Source organism: Giraffa tippelskirchi, chromosome 5, assembly GCF_054371585.1.
Source record: "Giraffa tippelskirchi isolate mGirTip1 chromosome 5, T2T-mGirTip1v1.2.pri, whole genome shotgun sequence".
Taxonomy (NCBI): domain Eukaryota; kingdom Metazoa; phylum Chordata; class Mammalia; order Artiodactyla; family Giraffidae; genus Giraffa; species Giraffa tippelskirchi.
In genome coordinates this window covers 46486673-46505817 of record NC_137279.1, presented here as the reverse complement: position 1 = coordinate 46505817, position 19145 = coordinate 46486673, and the positions used below count along the sequence as shown (strand labels likewise).

The window sequence follows — 19145 nt, the reverse complement described above, 5'->3', positions numbered from 1 at the left end:
TGGACTACACAGCCTTGGGCATGGCTCCGCTAAACATGAGTATAAAATCAGCTAACACAATCCTGCTTCACTAGACGGAAGCAATCACACAGTATACTGTCAGTGTAGAGGGTAAAGGACCTGGACATGTAAAATCTACAGGCCATAAAAAAAATCTGTTTAGTAGTTCTAAGAGTTTAGGATCTCTGATGGTGTTCACTAATATATGGTGTCCACAAAAAAATATTAACTGCCAAGTGGAAAGCCGAGCTTACAAAGAAATTTGCTTGTTATTTATTTAACAAGTGCTAGTGTTATGCCAAGAAGACTCTGCTGAATAAAATTTATTATTATAGCCTCTACTTGATCTTTTTTTTATAACTCTCTCTTAATTTTTATTTATTTATTTTTGGTTGTGCTGGGTCTTCATTGCTGCATGCGGGCTTTCTTTAGTTGCGGTGATCAGAGGTTACTCTCTAGTTGCAGGGCCCAGGCTTCTCATTGTGGTGGCTTCTCTTGTTGCAGAGCATGGGTTTTAGGGCACCCAGGCTTCAGTAGTTGCGGTCCTGGGTTCTAGAGCACAGGCCCAATAGTTGTGGCACACGGGCTTAGTTGCTCCTGGGCACATGGTATCTTCCTGGATGAGGGATCAAACCCATGTCTCCTGCAGGCAGATTCTTTACCAATGAGACATGAGGGAAGCCCAATAACTCTCTTTTAAATCAAGAATCCTTCAGTTCGAGTCAGGGTTGCAGTGCAGTTCACACATTTTTAAGGGATATTTTTTATTTCAGAGCTCCTCTCTTGTTCCCCAGTGCAGTGCCATGCTCTCTGTGAATGTTGAGGGAAGACACGGCACAGGTGCTGGAAAAGTCAAGTTCCTCTCCCTGCTCTCAAGGAACTTAGACTAACTTCAAGACAGATGATCACATCATAGGTAGAAGGTGGGAACTTATGAGGTCATAATTGCTTTAGTCTTTCATCGCATTCTTGACTGTGGTTCAGGATGGTTCAAATATTTTCTTCCTCTTTTTAAATCAGGTACTGTGATACTGGCCAGTCACTGGCAAGGTATAATGGTGTACACTTTCTATAAACTCCTCATTGCTCAACCTGCCTCTGTGTCAGATGAGTTTTTGCTAAATGTTAATCACTCTTCACCTGGTAAATATTTAAGTTATCAGAAAAACCCTGATATCTTACTATGAACTACATGATTCCAGTTTTCCTGAAGGTTTCTAATGGGCACATCTTATTCTACAGACGTTATATAAGGTGTGTGAAGACAGATTCATAATATTGAAGACAAGATAGTTCCTACAGAAATCACTTATATATTTGTTGTCACAGAAATAAAGTTTATTGGAAAACCCATCAAGAAATTACATTTTCCTCTATGAAAATACTCAGTATAAGCAATGGGATCTAAGAAGCAATATGACCAAGAAAATACAGTCTGAAGTCTGATAGATTTCAATACCTGTGATAATAGACGACAGTCACCTGCCCAAATGAACCAAATGGCACTCAGCCAAATAGCCATAACAAATTTCTTGATTTTCTTTCCATTAAGGTGAAAGGTAGGTGGTCCGTATCTAGGCCATCTGGTCTGCCTTAATATCTAGTAAATATACCAAGGCAAGTGAATGCTGAAGAGACAGCTTCCATATTATCGCCAGACACTGAGGGAGGCAGCCATAGGTCAGCAGCAGCTTGGGATGGAGGGCTCATACCAGGGCTGAGTGAAGGTTGTGAGGTTGAGGGTCTCCAGGCCTAGGGTGGGCTGGGAGGAGTGCAGCAGGAAGCAGGTGGGCACACAGGGCCAAGGAATGTGGCATGGTGGGGGGCAGCTGTCACAGCAGGTTGGCTCCCGTAACCAAACTGTGTGTGGGCAGGTGATGGGCAGGCTGAGTCTGCATGGGTAGTGTTTATCAGAGGAGCAGATAGTGGTGACGGTGCCAGTGGGGACACTGCAGCAGTAATGGGAAGCACAGAAAGCCATGGAGGTGGGAATCGGGTTTGCTTTTGGAGAAACCCTTTACTTTAAACCTCTCAGCCTGTTGCGGTATCCAAGTTTAAAGTATTGGGTTGGCCAAAAAGCTCGGTTGAGTTTTTCCATACAAATAGGAATATTTTGTACCATTTAAAATTTAAAAGCTGTGACACACTAGTTTAAATTTCATGTCAACTAATTAATTATGAAATGCTTCAAGACTCTAATGCAAAGTTTTGAATGTAACAAGTAAAACTTGAATATGAATAGTCAATATTTCAAAGTTTAATAGTGCTCCTCCATAGACAGTGTGGAGTCAGCAAACAGGAGATTCACACAAGTTTCTCCCTAGATGGACTCTATGAATCTTCCAGTCTGCTCTGCTTCATTTATAGATGAGGAAACAAACATCCAGAGAGATGGTGCAATTTGCCAAAGATCCCCCAGCTGGTTATAGTCACAGTGCCATGCCTAGAAGCGGAGCCTGCACCCTCCTATCCAGACTTCATTTCACTTTTTCCCAGACTGACATTTCACTATGAACAATTCACACAATATGTATACTTTCCTAAACAAGATTTAGCAATCCAACTCCAGATTTTCTTAAGCTCATTAAATTGCTCAAAGTAGCTAATGAAGACTAACATATACTGAGCTCTTACTGTGCTTCCAGCCCTGTCCTCAGAGTTTATACTATCTCAATGAATTTTCCCAACAACCTCATGAGGCAGGTATCATTTTAGATGTAAATACTCTCAGGCACAGAGAGATAAATAGCTTGTGCAAGATCACACAGCCACTATGTTATCTAACTGGGAGTGCAGCCCATGTCTGTCTTGTATTTATGTTTGTATTTTTAACCAGAATTTGAAACATCCTCCCTTCCTACTTCCCATGGACGGTGGAGCCTGGTAGGCTACAGTTCACGGGGTCGCTACGAGTTGGACACAACTGAGCGACTTCACTTTCACTTTTCCCTTTCATGCACTGGACAAGGAAATGGCAACCCACCCCAGTATTCTTGCCTGGAGAATCTCAGGGACGGGGGAGCCTGGTGGGCTGCCGTCTGTGGGGTCACACAGAGTCAGACACGATTGAAGCAACTTAGCAGCAGCAGCCTTTCCTAGTGTGTGTTTCTGCTGGTCTATATGAAAGTGTAATTTTAATACTTAGTAATTTGTAGGTACTTGTAACTTCTCACATTTTTGTAAGAAGATTGAAAAATGTATCTCAGTGTGTTTCTTGCTTCTTTTATTAAATTGGCATTGATTTTCTATACCAAAAAAAAAAAAGACGTACATGAAATAGCATCTTGAGTCCATTGAATCTAGTATTCCTGCCAGTTCTTATCTCTTCACTAGTAACAACCCTTCAGTATCTTCCTTCTCACTGGAGGCAGAAGCCAAAGTCCTTACAAAATCACTGACAAGGCTGCTGGCAATCTGTACCTCCCCTCAACTCCCTGCCTATCTTCCCCCTCAGGACTACTTACTGTTCCCTCCACCTCTTTGACATATTTACTCAAATGTTACCTTACTTCTTAGGCTCCCCAGACTACCCCATTTATAACTGAAAAACCCCCACCCCCAACCCCAGCACACCTTGTTTTACATTTCCCTGCCATACTTGTTGCTTTCTCTATTTTAACTTATTCGCTAATCGTCCCTAAGAGAATGAAGGCATAATTACATAGTTCACTGCTGTATTCCTAGTGCTTAAGAGAAGGTGCTAAAAAATATTTGCTGAGTGAACTGTATGACAAACTATAACATCCAGGTACGTGCCTTTGTTTCAACTTCAAAATGTAAGCTACATATTCTGAACACCCTAACTGTAATGCCCTGTCATAGATTTATTACCTATGGGTAACTCACTAATCATTTTTTTTTTTTACTGTTGAAATTAATTTTCCCCCTCTTCCACTCTGTATTCTTGGTGGTCTCCAGGATTTCAAAAAGGGGGAATATCAAATATTTGATAGGTCCCTCAGCAATTTAGAGAAAGTGATCTGTACTTTTACTGGTCTCTGTAGGACTATCATGACAGCATTAAAAATATAAGAAGAAAAACTATTAGGAAAGTGAAGTCACTATTTGTACTTTCAAGTGGTAAAATAAAATATTTCTTGTAAAAAGTACAATCAGCAAGATGATGGCTCTTTGAGCATTTGTTGTTGTTGTCTAGTCAATAACTCTTGTCTGATTCTTTGCAACCCCATTTACTGTAGCCCCCAAGCCCCTCTGTCTATGGGATTTCCCTGGCAAGAACACTGGAGTGGGTTGCCATTTCCTTCTCCAGGGAATCTTCCCAACCCAGGGATTGAACCCCTGTCTCTTGCACTGGCAGGCTGGTTCTTTACCGCTGAGCCACCAGGAAAGCCCCTTTGAGCATTTATAAAAACAGTTTTTCTGCTGAATGTTGTCTCGGAAAGCCCAGTGTAATGAAAGAAGCCTGGGGTGGGAGGAGGACCTGGGGTCCTGGGCCATGTAATGAGCAGACTGAAGATGATCTTTGTAATACAAAGCTCTTGGAGACAAAGCCATGAAATTTTCTCATGCCCATCTAAAGTTATTCAGTCCAGTTCAGTCACTCAGTCGTGTCTGACTCTTTGCAACCTCATGGACTGCGGCACGCCAGGCCTCCCTGTCCATCACCAACACCCAGAGCTTACTCAAACTCATGTCCATTGAGTCGGTGATGCCAGCCAACCATCTCATCCTCTGTCGTCCCCTTCTCCTCCTGCCTTCAATCTTCCCCAACATCAGGGTCTTTTCAAATGAGTCAGCTCTTCGCATCAGGTGGCCAAAGTATTGGAGTTTCAGCTTCAACATCAGTCCTTCCAATGAACACCCAGGACTGATCTCCTTTAGGATGGACTGGTTGGATCTCCTTGCAGTCCAAGGGACTCTCAAGAGTCTTCTCCAACACCACAGTTCAAAAGCATCAATTCTTCGGTGCTCAGCTTTCTTCACTGTCCAACTCTCACATCCATACATGACTACTGGAAAAACCATAGCCTTGACTAGATGGACCTTTGTTGGCAAAGTAATGTCTCTGCTTTTTAATATGCTAAGTTGGTCATAACTTTTCTTCCAAGGAGTATCTAAAGTTATATTTCATGTCTATTTTTACAATTGATTTAACATACCAAGAATAATTGTTATAAATTGATATTTAGGTATACAAATTTTATTTTCACAATTTTTCCCAGTTAAACAGAAATTGCTTTCATGTCACTAACAATTTAAAAATGTAAATCATATCTAAGGACATATAAACTGAAGTGACCACCATAATTACTATATTTAATTCTGATTCATTGGGGGACTAATTACTCATTTTGTGAACATGGAAGGCCCCCTGTAATTCTTTTCCCATTTTGAACAGGGGCAAAGAACGTGAAAAGTTCAAATTTCGGTTTGCCACTTGTTTGTAAGCTCTAAGGATATTATAACCAAAGGCTAAATGAGTTTTTGGCACTGTTTGGAAGTCCCTATTTTGGTTGCTATCCCTTCTGCCTCCATAAGCTTGAACTGAGTACTATAGATAATCCATTAATTTCAACTCAAATCATTTCACAAATGTTAATATCTCATCTTCATATATGACTGTACTGTAAAATACAAGATCCTTAAAAGTCATCGAAGAGAACTTTAAAAATAAAATTTATTAATCAGTTAAACCATACTCTGGGAGAAAGTTAAATGTGTATTTTTCTAAATTTTGAATTAAAATTGGGGCAGCCTTGTGCCAGCTAAAGCACCAAGCAATATAGTTGACCTTAGACTAGACTAGACCACTGGCTAGTCACTGTGCAGATTCTCTGGGGTTTAAGACATTCATCTCTATCACACATCTAAATTCTGGAAAACTGGAAGAACATTAACACACCTCTTATTTAGTAAAAGGAAAAATTAAACTTCTAAGACATACCAAAATAACATTTCTCTTTGAGAGTGATGTTATTTTTCTTTTCACAAAATCACAGCCTTTTATTTTTTCATAAGCTTTTATTAGAGCTTTGGCATAATTTTGCCAAAAGTATATCCATAGGAATAGGAATAGAATCAAAGTGTGTGACCTAGCTGGGGTCTTTTCCTCACTGATAGGTAAGGGGACTTCATAACTGCATGACCAGGTCCTAAATTGGACAGAATAAATCTTACAGGAGGTCTGTCTTCTTGGTAGATGTAAAGAAAACACAAAAATGCAATTCTGAGGCTAACTTCTTTGGCTATTAATACCATGACAAGGCCTGTAAAGTCCGCTTTGCAGTATGGAGTGGAGGACACTCTTCAAAAACAAGCACGATCTCCCAAACCCTGCATCAGAGGTCATGGGAGAGACAAAAGAAAGGCCCTTCCTGAGTCTAAAATTCAACTTCCAAGTTAGGATTTAGGAAAATTAAACCAATTATTAAGCAGAAGAAAATCCCTTGCGTATAATGACTGTCAGCTTGTACAAATCAAATCAAAATTTTAAGAAGTGCTAAGCAAATAGCTGGAGAAACAGATAAGATAAATCTAAAATGGAAGAAGAGGTGGCGGATTCCAGCTGAAAATACCAAGTTGAGGATGAAAGCATTTGGGTAGAAGCAGCCTCCTGGCCGGAAGGCAAACAGCATAAACGAATATTGCCACTAAAGTGCTGGAAAGGCCAATAGTTTGCAGCGGGTCGGTTTAACTGAAGGCGGTTTCCACCTCCTCCATTAGCTCGGCCCCAATTGGAAGCGCAGTGCGCGGCGCCGCGCTCCCAGCCCGCCGCTCGGGCGGGGCGGGGCGGGGCGAGCGCGGGCGCTCAGCCGGCGCAGAGGCGGGGCGGCTATATTACGTGCGCGGTGCCGCCCCTGCGAGAGGACGTTGCGTGCTCGCTCGCGCCAGGCGAGTCTCCGCGTCTCCCTCGCGAACTCGGTGAAAGGAATTGGCGCCGTTCGACACCAGGCGGATCCGCTCTGCAGCACGAACCCACCTCTAGCCGCAGCCGCCGCCCGGGCCGAGGAGCAGCCGCAGCCGCCGCCAGTGGCCGAGTGAGCGGAGCCGAGTTTGAGCCAGCGCCTAGCGGTGAATCGGGGCCTCACCATGAGTTCCTCGCCTGTTAATGTGAAAAAGCTGAAGGTGTCGGAGCTGAAGGAGGAGCTCAAGAAGCGGCGCCTGTCCGACAAGGGCCTCAAGGCCGAGCTCATGGAGCGTCTCCAGGCCGCGCTGGACGACGAGGAGGCCGGGGGCCGCCCTGCCATGGAGCCCGGGAACGGCAGCCTAGACCTGGGCGGGGATTCCGCCGGGCGCTCGGGAGCAGGCCTCGAGCAGGAGGCCGCGGCCGGCGGCGACGACGACGACGAGGAAGAGGAGGAGGAGGAGGAAGGGATCGCCGCCTTGGATGGCGACCAGATGGAGCTCGGGGAGGAGAACGGCGCCGCGGGGGCGGCCGACTCGGGCCCGATGGAGGAGGAAGAGGCCGCCTCGGAAGACGAGAACGGCGACGACCAGGGCTTCCAGGAAGGGGAGGATGAGCTCGGAGAAGAGGAGGAAGGCGCGGGCGACGAGAACGGGCACGGGGAGCAGCAGCCTCAACCGCCGGCGGCGCCTCAGCAACAACCCCAGCAGCAGCGCGGGGCCGCCAAGGAGGCCGCGGGGAAGAGCAGCGGCCCCACGTCGCTGTTCGCGGTGACGGTGGCGCCGCCCGGGGCGAGGCAGGGCCAGCAGCAGGCGGGAGGTAAGAAGAAGGCGGAAGGCGGCGGAGGCGGCGGTCGCCCCGGGGCTCCGGCGGCGGGTGAGTGCTGCGTGGTTGGTTGCGCGCGGCGGGAGGCCCGCGCGGCGTGGGGACCGTGCCCAGGCCTGCCGGAGCCCCGCAGGGGGGGAGGGAGGAAACCCGCCGCGGGAGGGAGCACCCCCGGGGGCTGGGGACTGCTGGAGGGGGGCGGGCGGGGCGCGGGGAATCCCGGATTAGGCGTGAGGCCTCGGCTCGGTGTGTGACGGCGGTGGCGGCGCCTCCATTATGTGGCTGGAGAGCCGGGGTGGGGAGGGGGGAGGCTGCAGCTGCCGCTGGAAGGGGAGGAGCCGCGGAGGCGCCGTCGCGCTGCGTGCGCGCGGTGCGGGCACATGTCTCGGGGGGAGGGGAGGCCCGGGGCCCCGGCGGCGCGCCGTGGCGGCTCCGGACCGCGGTATTGTGCAAGGCGCGCCGGGCTCGGCGTGACGTCACTTCCGGCGGGCGGGGCGGGCCCGGGCGGGGCCCGCGGCGAGCAGTACAATGCGGTCGCGGGGAGCGCGGGCCCGGGTGGGGGGAGGGGAGCGCGGGCGGGGCGCGTCGGCCCCTCCCCCTTTCCTGAACTCTCTGTGGGGTACACGTGGGCTCCGGGCCTGGGCCGCGCTAAATTTTCATTAGCTTTCTGGAATATTCGAGTGGCCTCGCAAGATTAGCCATGTCCTTAGACTGCGTCACTGACTCCAAACCGATTCCAAGCAGATTGTTGTTTGAATTCGCAGTTGAGTCGTTGATTGAAATCGCAACAGAGTACAAGTCGAGCTTTAGGGAACCTCCAAACAGAAAGGGATTTTCTGCTTGTGGCGGCGTGCCGTGGTGTCGTGTCTTACACAGCGGTGTCGTGTGTTGTAGGAGACGGCAAAACAGAACAGAAAGGCGGAGATAAAAAGAGAGGTGTTAAAAGACCTCGAGAAGATCATGGCCGTGGCTATTTTGAGTACATTGAAGAGAACAAGTATAGCAGGTAGAGGATGCTAACCTAGTTTTGTCACCTGTTCATTTTTCTCTGGTGGGGAAAGTTGTATCAGGAGACAATTCTGTCTTTTCAGAGCCAAGTCTCCTCAGCCACCTGTTGAAGAAGAAGATGAACACTTCGACGACACAGTGGTTTGTCTTGATACTTGTAAGTGAAGCTGTTTTTCTCCCGTTCCTCCCTCAGTTATCAAATGTGGCTTTTGGTTACAAAATGTTACAAAACTTAATGCGTGTAAACGGTTCTTTTAAAATTAGAAAGGTGGTGGCTTTTGTTCGGATTCTGGTCACTTAATTTAGTCGCGCAGTTGTGTTGATAGTTCTAGAGGCTTTAACAATTTGATTATTTTTTGGTATGATTTTAAAATTCTCATTTGCAGGAATGTGAAATGAATGCCAATATTTGATTGTCTAGCTAATGGAAACTTGTAAGACTACCTATAATTTGTCCCTATAGGGTCTACAATAAAAGTAATGTCATTTTTTTTTTTTTTTGTGGTGGAATTATGTTAAGTGAGCTACTTGGGGTAGTTAAGTATTTATTAATGACTTTCCCATTAGCACATCACTATATTCCCTATTCTAAAAGATTGTAATATTACTTTCTCAATAACTGCTCTTTTGTTCTCAATTCCAGTTCAGTAGCTGCTGCTTTAACCTAAGTTGGTTTCTTCCAAAGACCTGGGGCAGCAGCAGTGGGCTATCACTGGGCCACTAGCTTTCTTCAGCAGCGAATGGTATCAATGGCAGCGCTGTAAATACTGCTACTTTACCCAGTTGGGTTGCAATTGAGTATGAGGAAGTATTGCAAACCTCTAAATGGGCCTTGGCAGTCAAGATTCCTAATTTTTTTCACACACACGCGAAATCATTGGTTTAGTATTTTGATCAGAAAGTACAATTCTGTGATAAACAGAAAAAAAGCTAGAAATAATTGCTTAGAGGTAAGGTGTCATCCTGTCCTGTAGATTTAAGGAGTTGAATCTTAGATTCTCCTATTTTGGAATACATATTTTATTTAGATGTGTATGGTAGTGTAAATGTAAGTCTTGACTTTTTATTACATACCGTTTACATATAGTCAACGTAGTGGAGTTTTTTTTTTTTTGAACTGCATATGGAAGAGTAGTTGAATGTTTTTAAGTTCAGTTGCTTAAAATTGGCGAGCTATGAAGCAATGATTTAGGAAGATAATGTTGTTATAAAAGGCTTTTTAGCTCGTCAAGGGATACCAGTTTAAGTGCATTATTGGGTTCAAGTATAATTTGTTGAACATTCTATCAGAAATGTAAAGAGCAAAGCTTATGTAAGGAATTCCAGACTGTAGGTTTAATTTCATCTCACCAGTAAAACTTAAGAAAGTAGCTTTCTTAATTTAGTGTTGCCTCCACTGAGAACTCAGAAGGTGCGTGCTAATGAGCCAGTGACCCAAACGTAGCTAGGTTAAAGTCGTTTTGGATTTGGATTACTCCAAAGTGTGTAATCCCCCATTCTTATTAACAGGCAAATCTGGGGAAAGGGTACCTAAAGTGCTGTAGTAGTAACAGCATTGATGACCAGGTTTGTATTGTATAGAGTGAGATTGCCTTCGTAACAAGTTTTAGCAAAGAATTTAAGATCTAGAACCCTGTAAAGTGAGGATCAACACCTCATACTCGTTACTTTAAAATACTTGGTCATGGCCTCCCTTCAGTTTTATTGTGGCACTGGTAAATTCTACCTGGTCTGGCATGCTTCACTTTGATTTCCTGCTATCCTCTACTGCTTGCCTCTAAATCAAGGTAAAGAGCAGAGCAGGTATGTATAAACGTCACATTGTCTTGATTATTTTATATACTTAAAATACACATACACTAAACCTTGATGTTTGTTAGCTGCATAGGTAGTGTACGCTTCAGTTCATAATTTGGCAAGAATGACTTGGTGGGAGTGGGGCTTAAACTGAAAATTAGAACAGCATCTGCAAAAATGTAGTATGCAACATTCAGAAATATGTGAAAGTTTAATAACAGCTTTGTCTACATAGCAGATGTTTATAGTGGATATCAAAAGAAATAATACGGCATTTGATATAATTGCAGATAATTGTGATCTACATTTTAAAATATCAAGAGATCGCCTCAGTGCTTCTTCCCTTACCATGGAGAGTTTTGCTTTCCTTTGGGCTGGAGGAAGGGCATCTTACGGTGTGTCAAAAGGCAAAGTCTGTTTTGAGATGAAGGTAAAAGTAGTTTTGTGATGTTCTTTTTTTCTTAAGCTTTGTGAGGTTTTTGCCTGATGTTATTAGGTATCAGTGGAACTTGTATTTTTTTCAAGTTTTTGTGGGTTACAAGAGGGACTAACCCTATGTTTTATAGTAGTTGAAGATGTTTGTTATATTAGAAGTTGCCATGTAGATAGAGCCAGCATAATTTTTATTTAGGGTGTTCATTTTTTATCAAGCATTTAAAAGGCCCACTGAAGGTTTGAAAAAAAAAAATTGGTTAGGCTCCTGTTTTTGTTCTGAGAAAAACATGTTAAAGAATAAACTTGAGTTGGTTTTGAGAGTATATAATTTCAACATTTTCTTTTAAATGTGAATCAATCAAGTACATTTTCAAGTTATAAGCCCTTAATTTTTGAAGTTCTTGTAAATGTTGGGGTTAGCGTAAAGTTGGTGTGTCTCTGTACTTAGTAGCTGGAGAAAAATCAGCCCATTGCCCAAATGAAATAAACCAGGGTGATTGAGTGGTTTATTTTCCTTGGTTTACAGTTTGTTTATCTTTGACTTTCAGGTTACAGAGAAGATCCCAGTGAGGCATTTATATACGAAGGATATTGATATACATGAAGTTCGGATTGGGTGGTCACTAACCACAAGTGGAATGTTGCTTGGTAAAGTTTCCATTTGAGTATCTTAGTACTCATGAGTGTTTAGGGTTTGATTTCAGTAGTTAGGCATTCTAAACTTTTTGCCTGTTTTTTAAAGGTAAATAATAGTAACATGAGCACAGGCTAAATTTTAGCTTTTCTTTCTTTATAGTTACTTGGTTTATGGCTGATGGTTCAAGTAGAATGTTACCATGTCATGCAATATGTCAAGTAGTTAAATAACCACCTAGCTCTTTTTATATCTAGTATAAAGTCAGTATAGTATACTCTTGAACCCTACATCTTGAAAAAATAATGGGTCAGTGTATTTTGGAGACTCGATTTAATGAAAGTTAATTATTTTCTTAGGTGAAGAAGAATTTTCTTATGGGTATTCTCTAAAAGGAATAAAAACATGCAACTGTGAGACTGAAGATTATGGAGAGAAGTTTGATGAAAATGATGTGATTACATGTTTTGCTGTAAGTCATAGCTAAATTTCTATGTAAATGGCAAGTTATTAGATAAAGTTATATCAGTATCAGCTTTCACTTACTGATTCATTTTGACTGAAAACTTAATGTAAAGTTGATCCGAAAATCTAGTCTTTTTGGGTAGTATTAATTTCTGTTTGTGGACATAGGTGTTTTAGTTGTTCACACCAAACTTTTAACATATAACCTAAGTACCCACAAGATAAGCTTTACTCCTAACTTGAATAGTGAGGTGTTTTTTTTTTTTTTTTTTTTTAAAGAAGTGTTGCAAGAAGCAGACTTAACACCCATTAATTTTTCTTTCCGATTAACAGAACTTTGAAAGTGATGAAGTAGAACTCTCTTATGCAAAGAATGGACAAGATCTTGGCATTGCCTTCAAAATCAGTAAGGAAGTTCTTGCTGGACGACCACTCTTCCCGCATGTTCTGTGCCACAACTGTGCAGTTGAATTTAATTTTGGTCAGAAGGAAAAGCCATATTTTCCAATACCTGAAGACTATACTTTTATCCAGAATGTCCCCTTGGAGGATCGAGTTAGAGGACCAAAGGGACCTGAAGAGAAGAAAGATTGTGAAGTAAGTCACTGGAAAGAAATTTTTTTTGAAGCTTGGCTAAAGTTTTGTTTAATTTACTGCCGGACTTGTTCCTGTTAAAAGGCTGTGAAAGTTCAAATTTGTAAACTGGGCTTTTGTGTGTTTAAAAAAAATATTTAAAGAATTCTTTCCATTGTAGGTGGTTATGATGATTGGCTTGCCAGGAGCTGGAAAAACTACCTGGGTTACTAAACATGCAGCAGAAAATCCTGGTAAATACAACATTCTTGGAACAAACACCATAATGGATAAGATGATGGTAAGTAAAATGGGCTTGATTTCAGCATTTTTAAAAGACTAGAAGGTATTCTAGGTAATCTTTTTGGTTTTGTCCATTTTTAGTATTTTAGAGATAGGAGAATGGGCAGTTAAATGGTTTTGTAAGTAGGTGCTTTATCTGTAAGGTGAGCTGCTTTCCTTCTAGTGACTAGACTCCATTTTCTGTGGAAGTTTTTTTAACTCAATTATCCAGTAGATAAAGATGAGTTGATTGGCATTGGGTGGTGTTATAGGATAAAATGTCTTTTCTTGTAGCATTGAGGAAAGGCAGTGTTTAAATTTTTTTTTCAATTTTAAAAAAAGGTGGCAGGTTTTAAGAAGCAAATGGCAGATACTGGAAAACTGAACACGCTGTTGCAGAGAGCTCCACAGTGTCTTGGAAAGTTTATTGAGATTGCTGCCCGTAAGAAGCGAAATTTCATTTTGGATCAGGTAAGCTGTAACTTTGAAGTTGAAAAAAAACGGATAATTGTAGAATTAATGTTTGGGGTTATAAACTTATTATTTTTTTTTTTTTTCTTTTTCTGAAAGACAAATGTGTCTGCTGCTGCCCAGAGGAGAAAAATGTGCCTCTTTGCAGGCTTCCAACGAAAAGCTGTTGTAGTTTGCCCAAAAGATGAAGACTATAAGCAAAGAACACAGAAGAAAGCAGAAGTAGAGGGAAAAGACCTACCAGAACATGCAGTTCTCAAAATGAAAGGCATGAAGTTCTATTATGTTAAATATCCTGTGATTTGTATCTGTTAACTTAATGTCAGTAGTAACTGTTGCAAGAGTTAACTGTAAATATACGTATTTAACTTGTGTTTGTAAGAAGATGTAATTAAAATATGACTAGGTGTTGTGTGTTTTGGAAGAATTACAGCTGATTGAGAGTTGTAGGCTTTAGAGTTGTGAATGTGTATGTAGTGGGTTTGTAGGTTAATATGATTTTATGTTTTGCAGGAAACTTTACTCTGCCAGAAGTAGCTGAGTGCTTTGATGAAATAACCTATGTTGAACTTCAGAAGGAAGAAGCCCAGAAACTTTTGGAGCAATATAAGGAAGAAAGCAAAAAGGCTCTTCCACCAGAAAAGAAACAGAACACAGGCTCAAAGAAGAGCAATAAAAATAAGAGTGGCAAGAACCAGTTTAACAGAGGCGGTGGCCATAGAGGACGCGGTGGATTCAATATGCGTGGTGGAAACTTCAGAGGAGGAGGCAAGTTAATTTTGAGTATTATTTGGTCCAAGGTTGGAACAAATGGTAGTCTTCTAGTTTGGGTCCATATATTACTTAGCTGAATTTAACATAGGAAGCTTTTGATCTGCATTATCTTAGCTGTCTTAGTAAGCATATCTAGATTATGTTGAATGGTTAAACATTTTTCTCCTAAAATGAAGGAATGGTCCAAAAGAACCCTAAGTCTCATGTAAAGAAGGTAACAACACACTATTAAATGAAATGTTTCTTGTTTTTTAGCTCCTGGGAATCGTGGTGGATATAATAGGAGGGGCAATATGCCACAGAGAGGTGGTGGTGGAGGTGGAAGTGGTGGAATTGGTTATCCATATCCTCGTGGCCCTGTCTTTCCCAGCCGAGGTGGTTATTCAAACAGAGGGAACTACAACAGAGGTGGAATGCCTAACAGAGGGAACTACAACCAGGTAATCATTTAAGATTTCTGCAGACACTGATTCTCTGTATAATTTAGTGTGAAAGGTTAAATATGATGGGCAGCCTTAGTTAAGAGTTAACACAGTGTATATGCATAATTATGATAAAATGCGTAAAATTCGTTAATGTTAATTTTTAGGTGCATTAACTGTTAATAGGAGCAAGTCAGGTGTGATGTCTCATAGTGAATAAGTTAATCATCTGAAAGGACACCCAGCAGAGTGCTCAGAGGTTAATGGCTGACTGCCCATCCATCCATTTCTGCAGCTGTGTCCCCTCTTTCCCCCACTGCCCCTTAGATAAACCTAACAACTTGTGTTCTGAGTTCTTTAAAGATTTTTTTCTTTTTTGTAGAACTTCAGAGGACGAGGAAACAATCGTGGCTACAAAAATCAATCTCAGGGCTACAACCAGTGGCAGCAGGGTGTAAGTAATTCCTTATGTGCTTTTATGTATATGTAATTATATTTTGAGTTCATAAGAATCAATCAAAAAAGATCTTGTCCAGGGATTGAAGTGTTTATAAATAAATATTACAGGGCAAGCTGTGAGTTGTATTGTAGTTGTAGCTGTATACTATCTTTTGAAGGCGAGATAGGTTGGAGTTTGCTGTAACTTAATATTTTTTAATAAAGTAATTTTTAATTCATATGGTTTTTTTTTTTTACTGATAGCTTTAATTGTATAAACTAACCGAAGTCGTAATGTGTTTCCTTTTGTAATGTGTATTGATAATGGGATGTTAATACTAACTAAATCTGGCTTGATAAATCAGAGGAATGACAGGTATAAATTTGTTTCCAGCAATTACTCTGAATTAGATTGTCATTTCCTAAAAGCAATTTGAGTGGCTTATTGATGTTTTTTCTTTAAAAAAAAAATTTTCTCTTACAGCAATTCTGGGGTCAGAAGCCATGGAGTCAGCATTATCACCAAGGATATTATTGAATACCCAAATAAAACGAACTGATACATATTTCTCCAAAACCTTCACAAGAAGTCGACTGTTTTCTTTAGTAGGCTAACTTTTTAAACATTCCACAAGAGGAAGTGCCTGCGGGTTCCTTTTTTAGAAGCTTTGTGGGTTGATTTTTTTTTTCTTTTCTTTTTTGTACATTTTTAATTGCAGTTTTAAAGTGAATCGTAAGAGAACCTCAGCATTGTGCACGATAAGAGAATGTGTCAGTATTTCAGGGTTCTACATTTTATCTGTAAAATGTGACTTTTTTTTTTATCACAACAAAAGTAAAATGTTGCTTTGTACCTGGTGTCTTTTATTAAGAATTTACTCCCCCCCATTTCTCACAGAGATAACAGTCGGGAGTCATTGTCACAATATAATAGAAATGTTAGCAACCAGATTCATGTAAGGACTTAGTGGTCCTCATGAATTGCATAAGACTCTGTACTGCTCATATTACACTCCATCCTCTCTGTAGTTTGCTGAGTTGTGGAGGGGTAAGCTAAATAGTAGTTTTTGACAGTAACTGGGAAGGCTCTTTCTTTTTAAGTAACAGTGGAAATGGCATATTTGGGAATGAAGATAAAATTTGAAACTAAGATAGAGAAGATGGAGTGTATGTAGAAGGGCTGTTAAAAAATGTAAAACTTGGTTGCATTATTTGTGGAGGCTCAAACTTGTGAAGGTTTAAGTACCATAATTTTTCCATTTGTTCTGCATTTTGATTCTGAAAAGAAAGCTGGCTTTGCCCATTTCTTATTAAAAAAACTTGTTGTAAATCCAGTTGTCTAATGGGATCTATATGAAGTTAGCTATGTCTGTATGCCCTTCTCCCACAAAATACTGTATAACTAGTGTGCTTGTAGTAGTTAACTCCACCATCTTTGTAAGCTAATGAAATTGTGAGTCACCCATTTATATCTTAATTTTTAATCATGTCAGTTCTTGAATGGGTATCTCCTTAGCCTGCTGATTTCTTTTTCTTTCTAAAGAAAGTGGGTGGAGAAATTAATTTAGACGTTTGTTTGCAATAAAAAGAATTCATTTTACTCTTGTTTTGGGATTCTCGCCATCAAGGTTCAAAATCCCTTTATGAAACTCCCAAGAGGAGAAAATTTAAGTGTGTGCTTTCTGGACAGCTTATTCTTTACTCTGCACTTGGAACATTTAGGTTTTAAAAACTTAAATGTATATTGACAATTGACTTAAGAAATTATGAAGTTGAACTCTTCCCTTCCCCTCCCCCCAGATGACTTTAAACATTTAATGAGGGGAAAAGGTACTGGCTGGGAGAAGTTAACACTCAGTTTACCATCTTTACAAAATGCTAATGGCTGTCCTCAACTGATAATTATATATACATTTATATAATACATGAAACTCTGGGAACAGATGCTTTTAGAAGCCATCATGCAAGCCAGTCAATACTACACAACACTGCTAACTTAACTGTAGTTATGTGATAACATTAGATCCCCTAATTGTAATTTTATTGGGTTTGCACAGAACACTTAATCTTCTAAAGGACCCTCACCTAAGGTGAGGAATCAGGAGTCAAACTGTAGAACTAAAACTTGACATCAGTTTAGTGTTTCATTGGTGTTACAGGTTTCTTCTGGTAAGTATAGGTTTGTTTATTTTTCTGACTCCCTAGATTTTTGTTTTAGCCATTTGAAGTCAGATTTTTAACTTATACTCTAGAAATCTTCTTGCTGAAAGATGAGCTGGAGTTGAGTTTCAGATGATGGTGTAGGTTCCGTTGAGAATGTTTTGATTATAACACACTTACCATAGGAATACTTTTAACAGTATAAGATAGTGTCTCAAGGGCTTTTGTCTTTTTAGCAGTTGCAAGTATGCATGAGCCTACTTTTCAGGATGCATCAGTATGACTAGGATTGCATAGACTTGTCTAGGGGAAAAAAGTAAGCTTTGTTGCTAATCAGTGTTTAGGTGTCCTAAATGTTTTAAGTACTAATGAAAAACCTTGGATATACTTTCTAGTTCAAAATTGCGTATTTTGCTACTCTGATCATTGCAGTGGGAGAGGGATGGCCAGGGGACAATTCTCTAGGCTTGTTGTGCCTGTGTAGCACAGAAAATTTGGGGAACAGAGGTAAAAATGTTGACAGATAATGTTAGGTTTTAAGAAGCAGTTTCAAGGTCAGAATTATTGTTACTATTAATGTCTGCATTTGTATGAAATGCAACAAACCTAGAAAATAAATAAGAAATTAAGAAGAGGGAGTGCACCGTATAGCAAGCAAGAGAAAAAGTTGATGCCAAGTTTGGCAGAACAAGATCTATAAACAAAAAACTTGGTTTACTGTTCACCTCTCCCCTTGCCTACATCCCCTCTAGGGCAAGCAAAACTGGATAAACATCTGAACAGATGTCCCAACTACACCTTAGAAAACTCACCTGTGAGACTTGGTTTAAGAGATGCTTTCACTAGAAACTTTTGCATATGGTTGATTATACCTATCATTCTGAGGCGAGAATTGGATTAGATTGGTTACTTGGTACGAAAACAGCATTAAGATAGAAAGGATAAAAATTAAAACTGAAACTGCAAAAAGTTATCTTTGTTGGGGTTACATCTTGATGCTCATACCTGGCCTTGGGTGGAGAGCTCCAGCTCTGACTGAGGAGCCTGAGACTGACTTGTGGCCCTAATACACAGACAGCAAGGTGAGATTTTAGGATGAAGGCTGAGTCCAGCCAGTTTGACATTGAAGTGACAAGCTACGTTAAATGTAGAAAAACAAGCTCTCGTTTGCCTTAGGATCCTGTCTGAAATATGAAACTAGTTTTAAATGCTAGCAACAGGTATTAAAGCTTAAAAACAATTTTTTTCAAGGAAAGATGACTCAGTATTTTTCAACTCTTGGGGAATTTACATTCATGAAAAGATTGTGTGCTGTATATGCCTCAGGTGTGGGAGATGAATTGACATGAACATAATATATGAACAGGCTTTTTATCCTAGGATTGTTTTTATAACAAGTTCCATTGCACAAACAAAATATTTTGATAGTATTCAAGGCAGTGGTGCAGACACCTTTTAACATAGGAAGAACTGATTGTAGATCTGGAAGGGTGTTTCTGATGTGTTTTGAAAGCCAAAACCAGGATAAATATATTAAGGAAGGTATAAACTTGTATCTTTGATAGTCCAAGTTGAAGTTTTTGGTATTTAGACACACAAAACATTTTAGTTTTCATAATTCACATATAACTGAAAATGTCTCTTAAAAAAAAAGTGGAGTCTGTAGGACAGAGAAGTCATCCACTTTTCAACCCCCCAGAAGACTCATTTTGGAAGGAATGTGATTCTTCTAAAGCCATTTTTCTAAAATTCTTAAGATGTTTGAATCTAAACTTGTTCATATTTCTGGGTTTAGGTTTTAACATTTTAATAATACTTAATGAAAGTAAGGATGTATGATAATGACCTGGCAGTAAGTTGCAATGCTTAGTTTATGTATTCAAACTCTTGATTACACGTGAGTTTTAAGGGACCATTAGTGCTTTAAGAAGCTTAGCAGCTGCTTCAGATCTCTTAAAGATTAGGATTTATTACCCATGTAAACTTCAGTCTCTCA

At 40.8% G+C, this 19145-nt stretch overlaps 2 protein-coding genes across 25 annotated transcripts; one reads left to right on the top strand and one right to left on the bottom strand.

Annotated features, from left to right (window-relative positions):
- Positions 1–1681: 1681 nt before the first annotated feature.
- LOC145505112 (keratin-associated protein 3-3-like) lies at positions 1682–1981 on the bottom strand. The gene has a single exon (XM_081486871.1). It carries the CDS (start codon positions 1979–1981, stop codon positions 1682–1684), a length of 300 nt encoding a protein of 99 aa, XP_081342997.1.
- Positions 1982–6881: 4900 nt separating this feature from the next.
- On the top strand, positions 6882–16319 carry HNRNPU (heterogeneous nuclear ribonucleoprotein U). Of its 24 annotated transcripts, none has more exons than XR_014052851.1 (14): positions 6882–7684; positions 8585–8696; positions 8782–8855; positions 10786–10925; positions 11479–11578; positions 11924–12036; positions 12363–12626; positions 12784–12903; positions 13227–13355; positions 13455–13623; positions 13869–14127; positions 14385–14569; positions 14934–15005; positions 15474–16319. XR_014052851.1 is itself a non-coding variant. In XM_081486866.1 (14 exons), exons 1-14 carry the CDS (start codon positions 7051–7053, stop codon positions 15525–15527), a joined length of 2412 nt encoding a protein of 803 aa, XP_081342992.1. In that variant the 5' UTR covers positions 6882–7050; the 3' UTR covers positions 15528–16319. The 24 variants fall into 24 exon arrangements, 13 of the variants coding, with proteins under 13 accessions (XP_081342992.1, XP_081342993.1, XP_081342990.1 ...); XR_014052859.1 differs by having other exon boundaries at positions 13455–13659; positions 13844–14123; XR_014052857.1 differs by having other exon boundaries at positions 13455–13680; positions 13833–14123.
- The last annotated feature ends 2826 nt before the right edge of the window (positions 16320–19145 follow it).

Coding starts and splice junctions, on each gene's coding strand:
- LOC145505112 (XM_081486871.1), bottom strand. CDS start 1,981: ATGGCTTTCTGTGCTTCCCATTACTGCTGCAGTGTCCCCACTGGCACC.
- HNRNPU (XM_081486855.1), top strand. CDS start 7,051: ATGAGTTCCTCGCCTGTTAATGTGAAAAAGCTGAAGGTGTCGGAGCTG. Junction 10,926..11,478: donor AAGTCTGTTTTGAGATGAAG/GTAAAAGTAGTT, acceptor TTTGACTTTCAG/GTTACAGAGAAGATCCCAGT. Junction 13,653..13,843: donor TCTATTATGTTAAATATCCT/GTGATTTGTATC, acceptor GTGGGTTTGTAG/GTTAATATGATTTTATGTTT.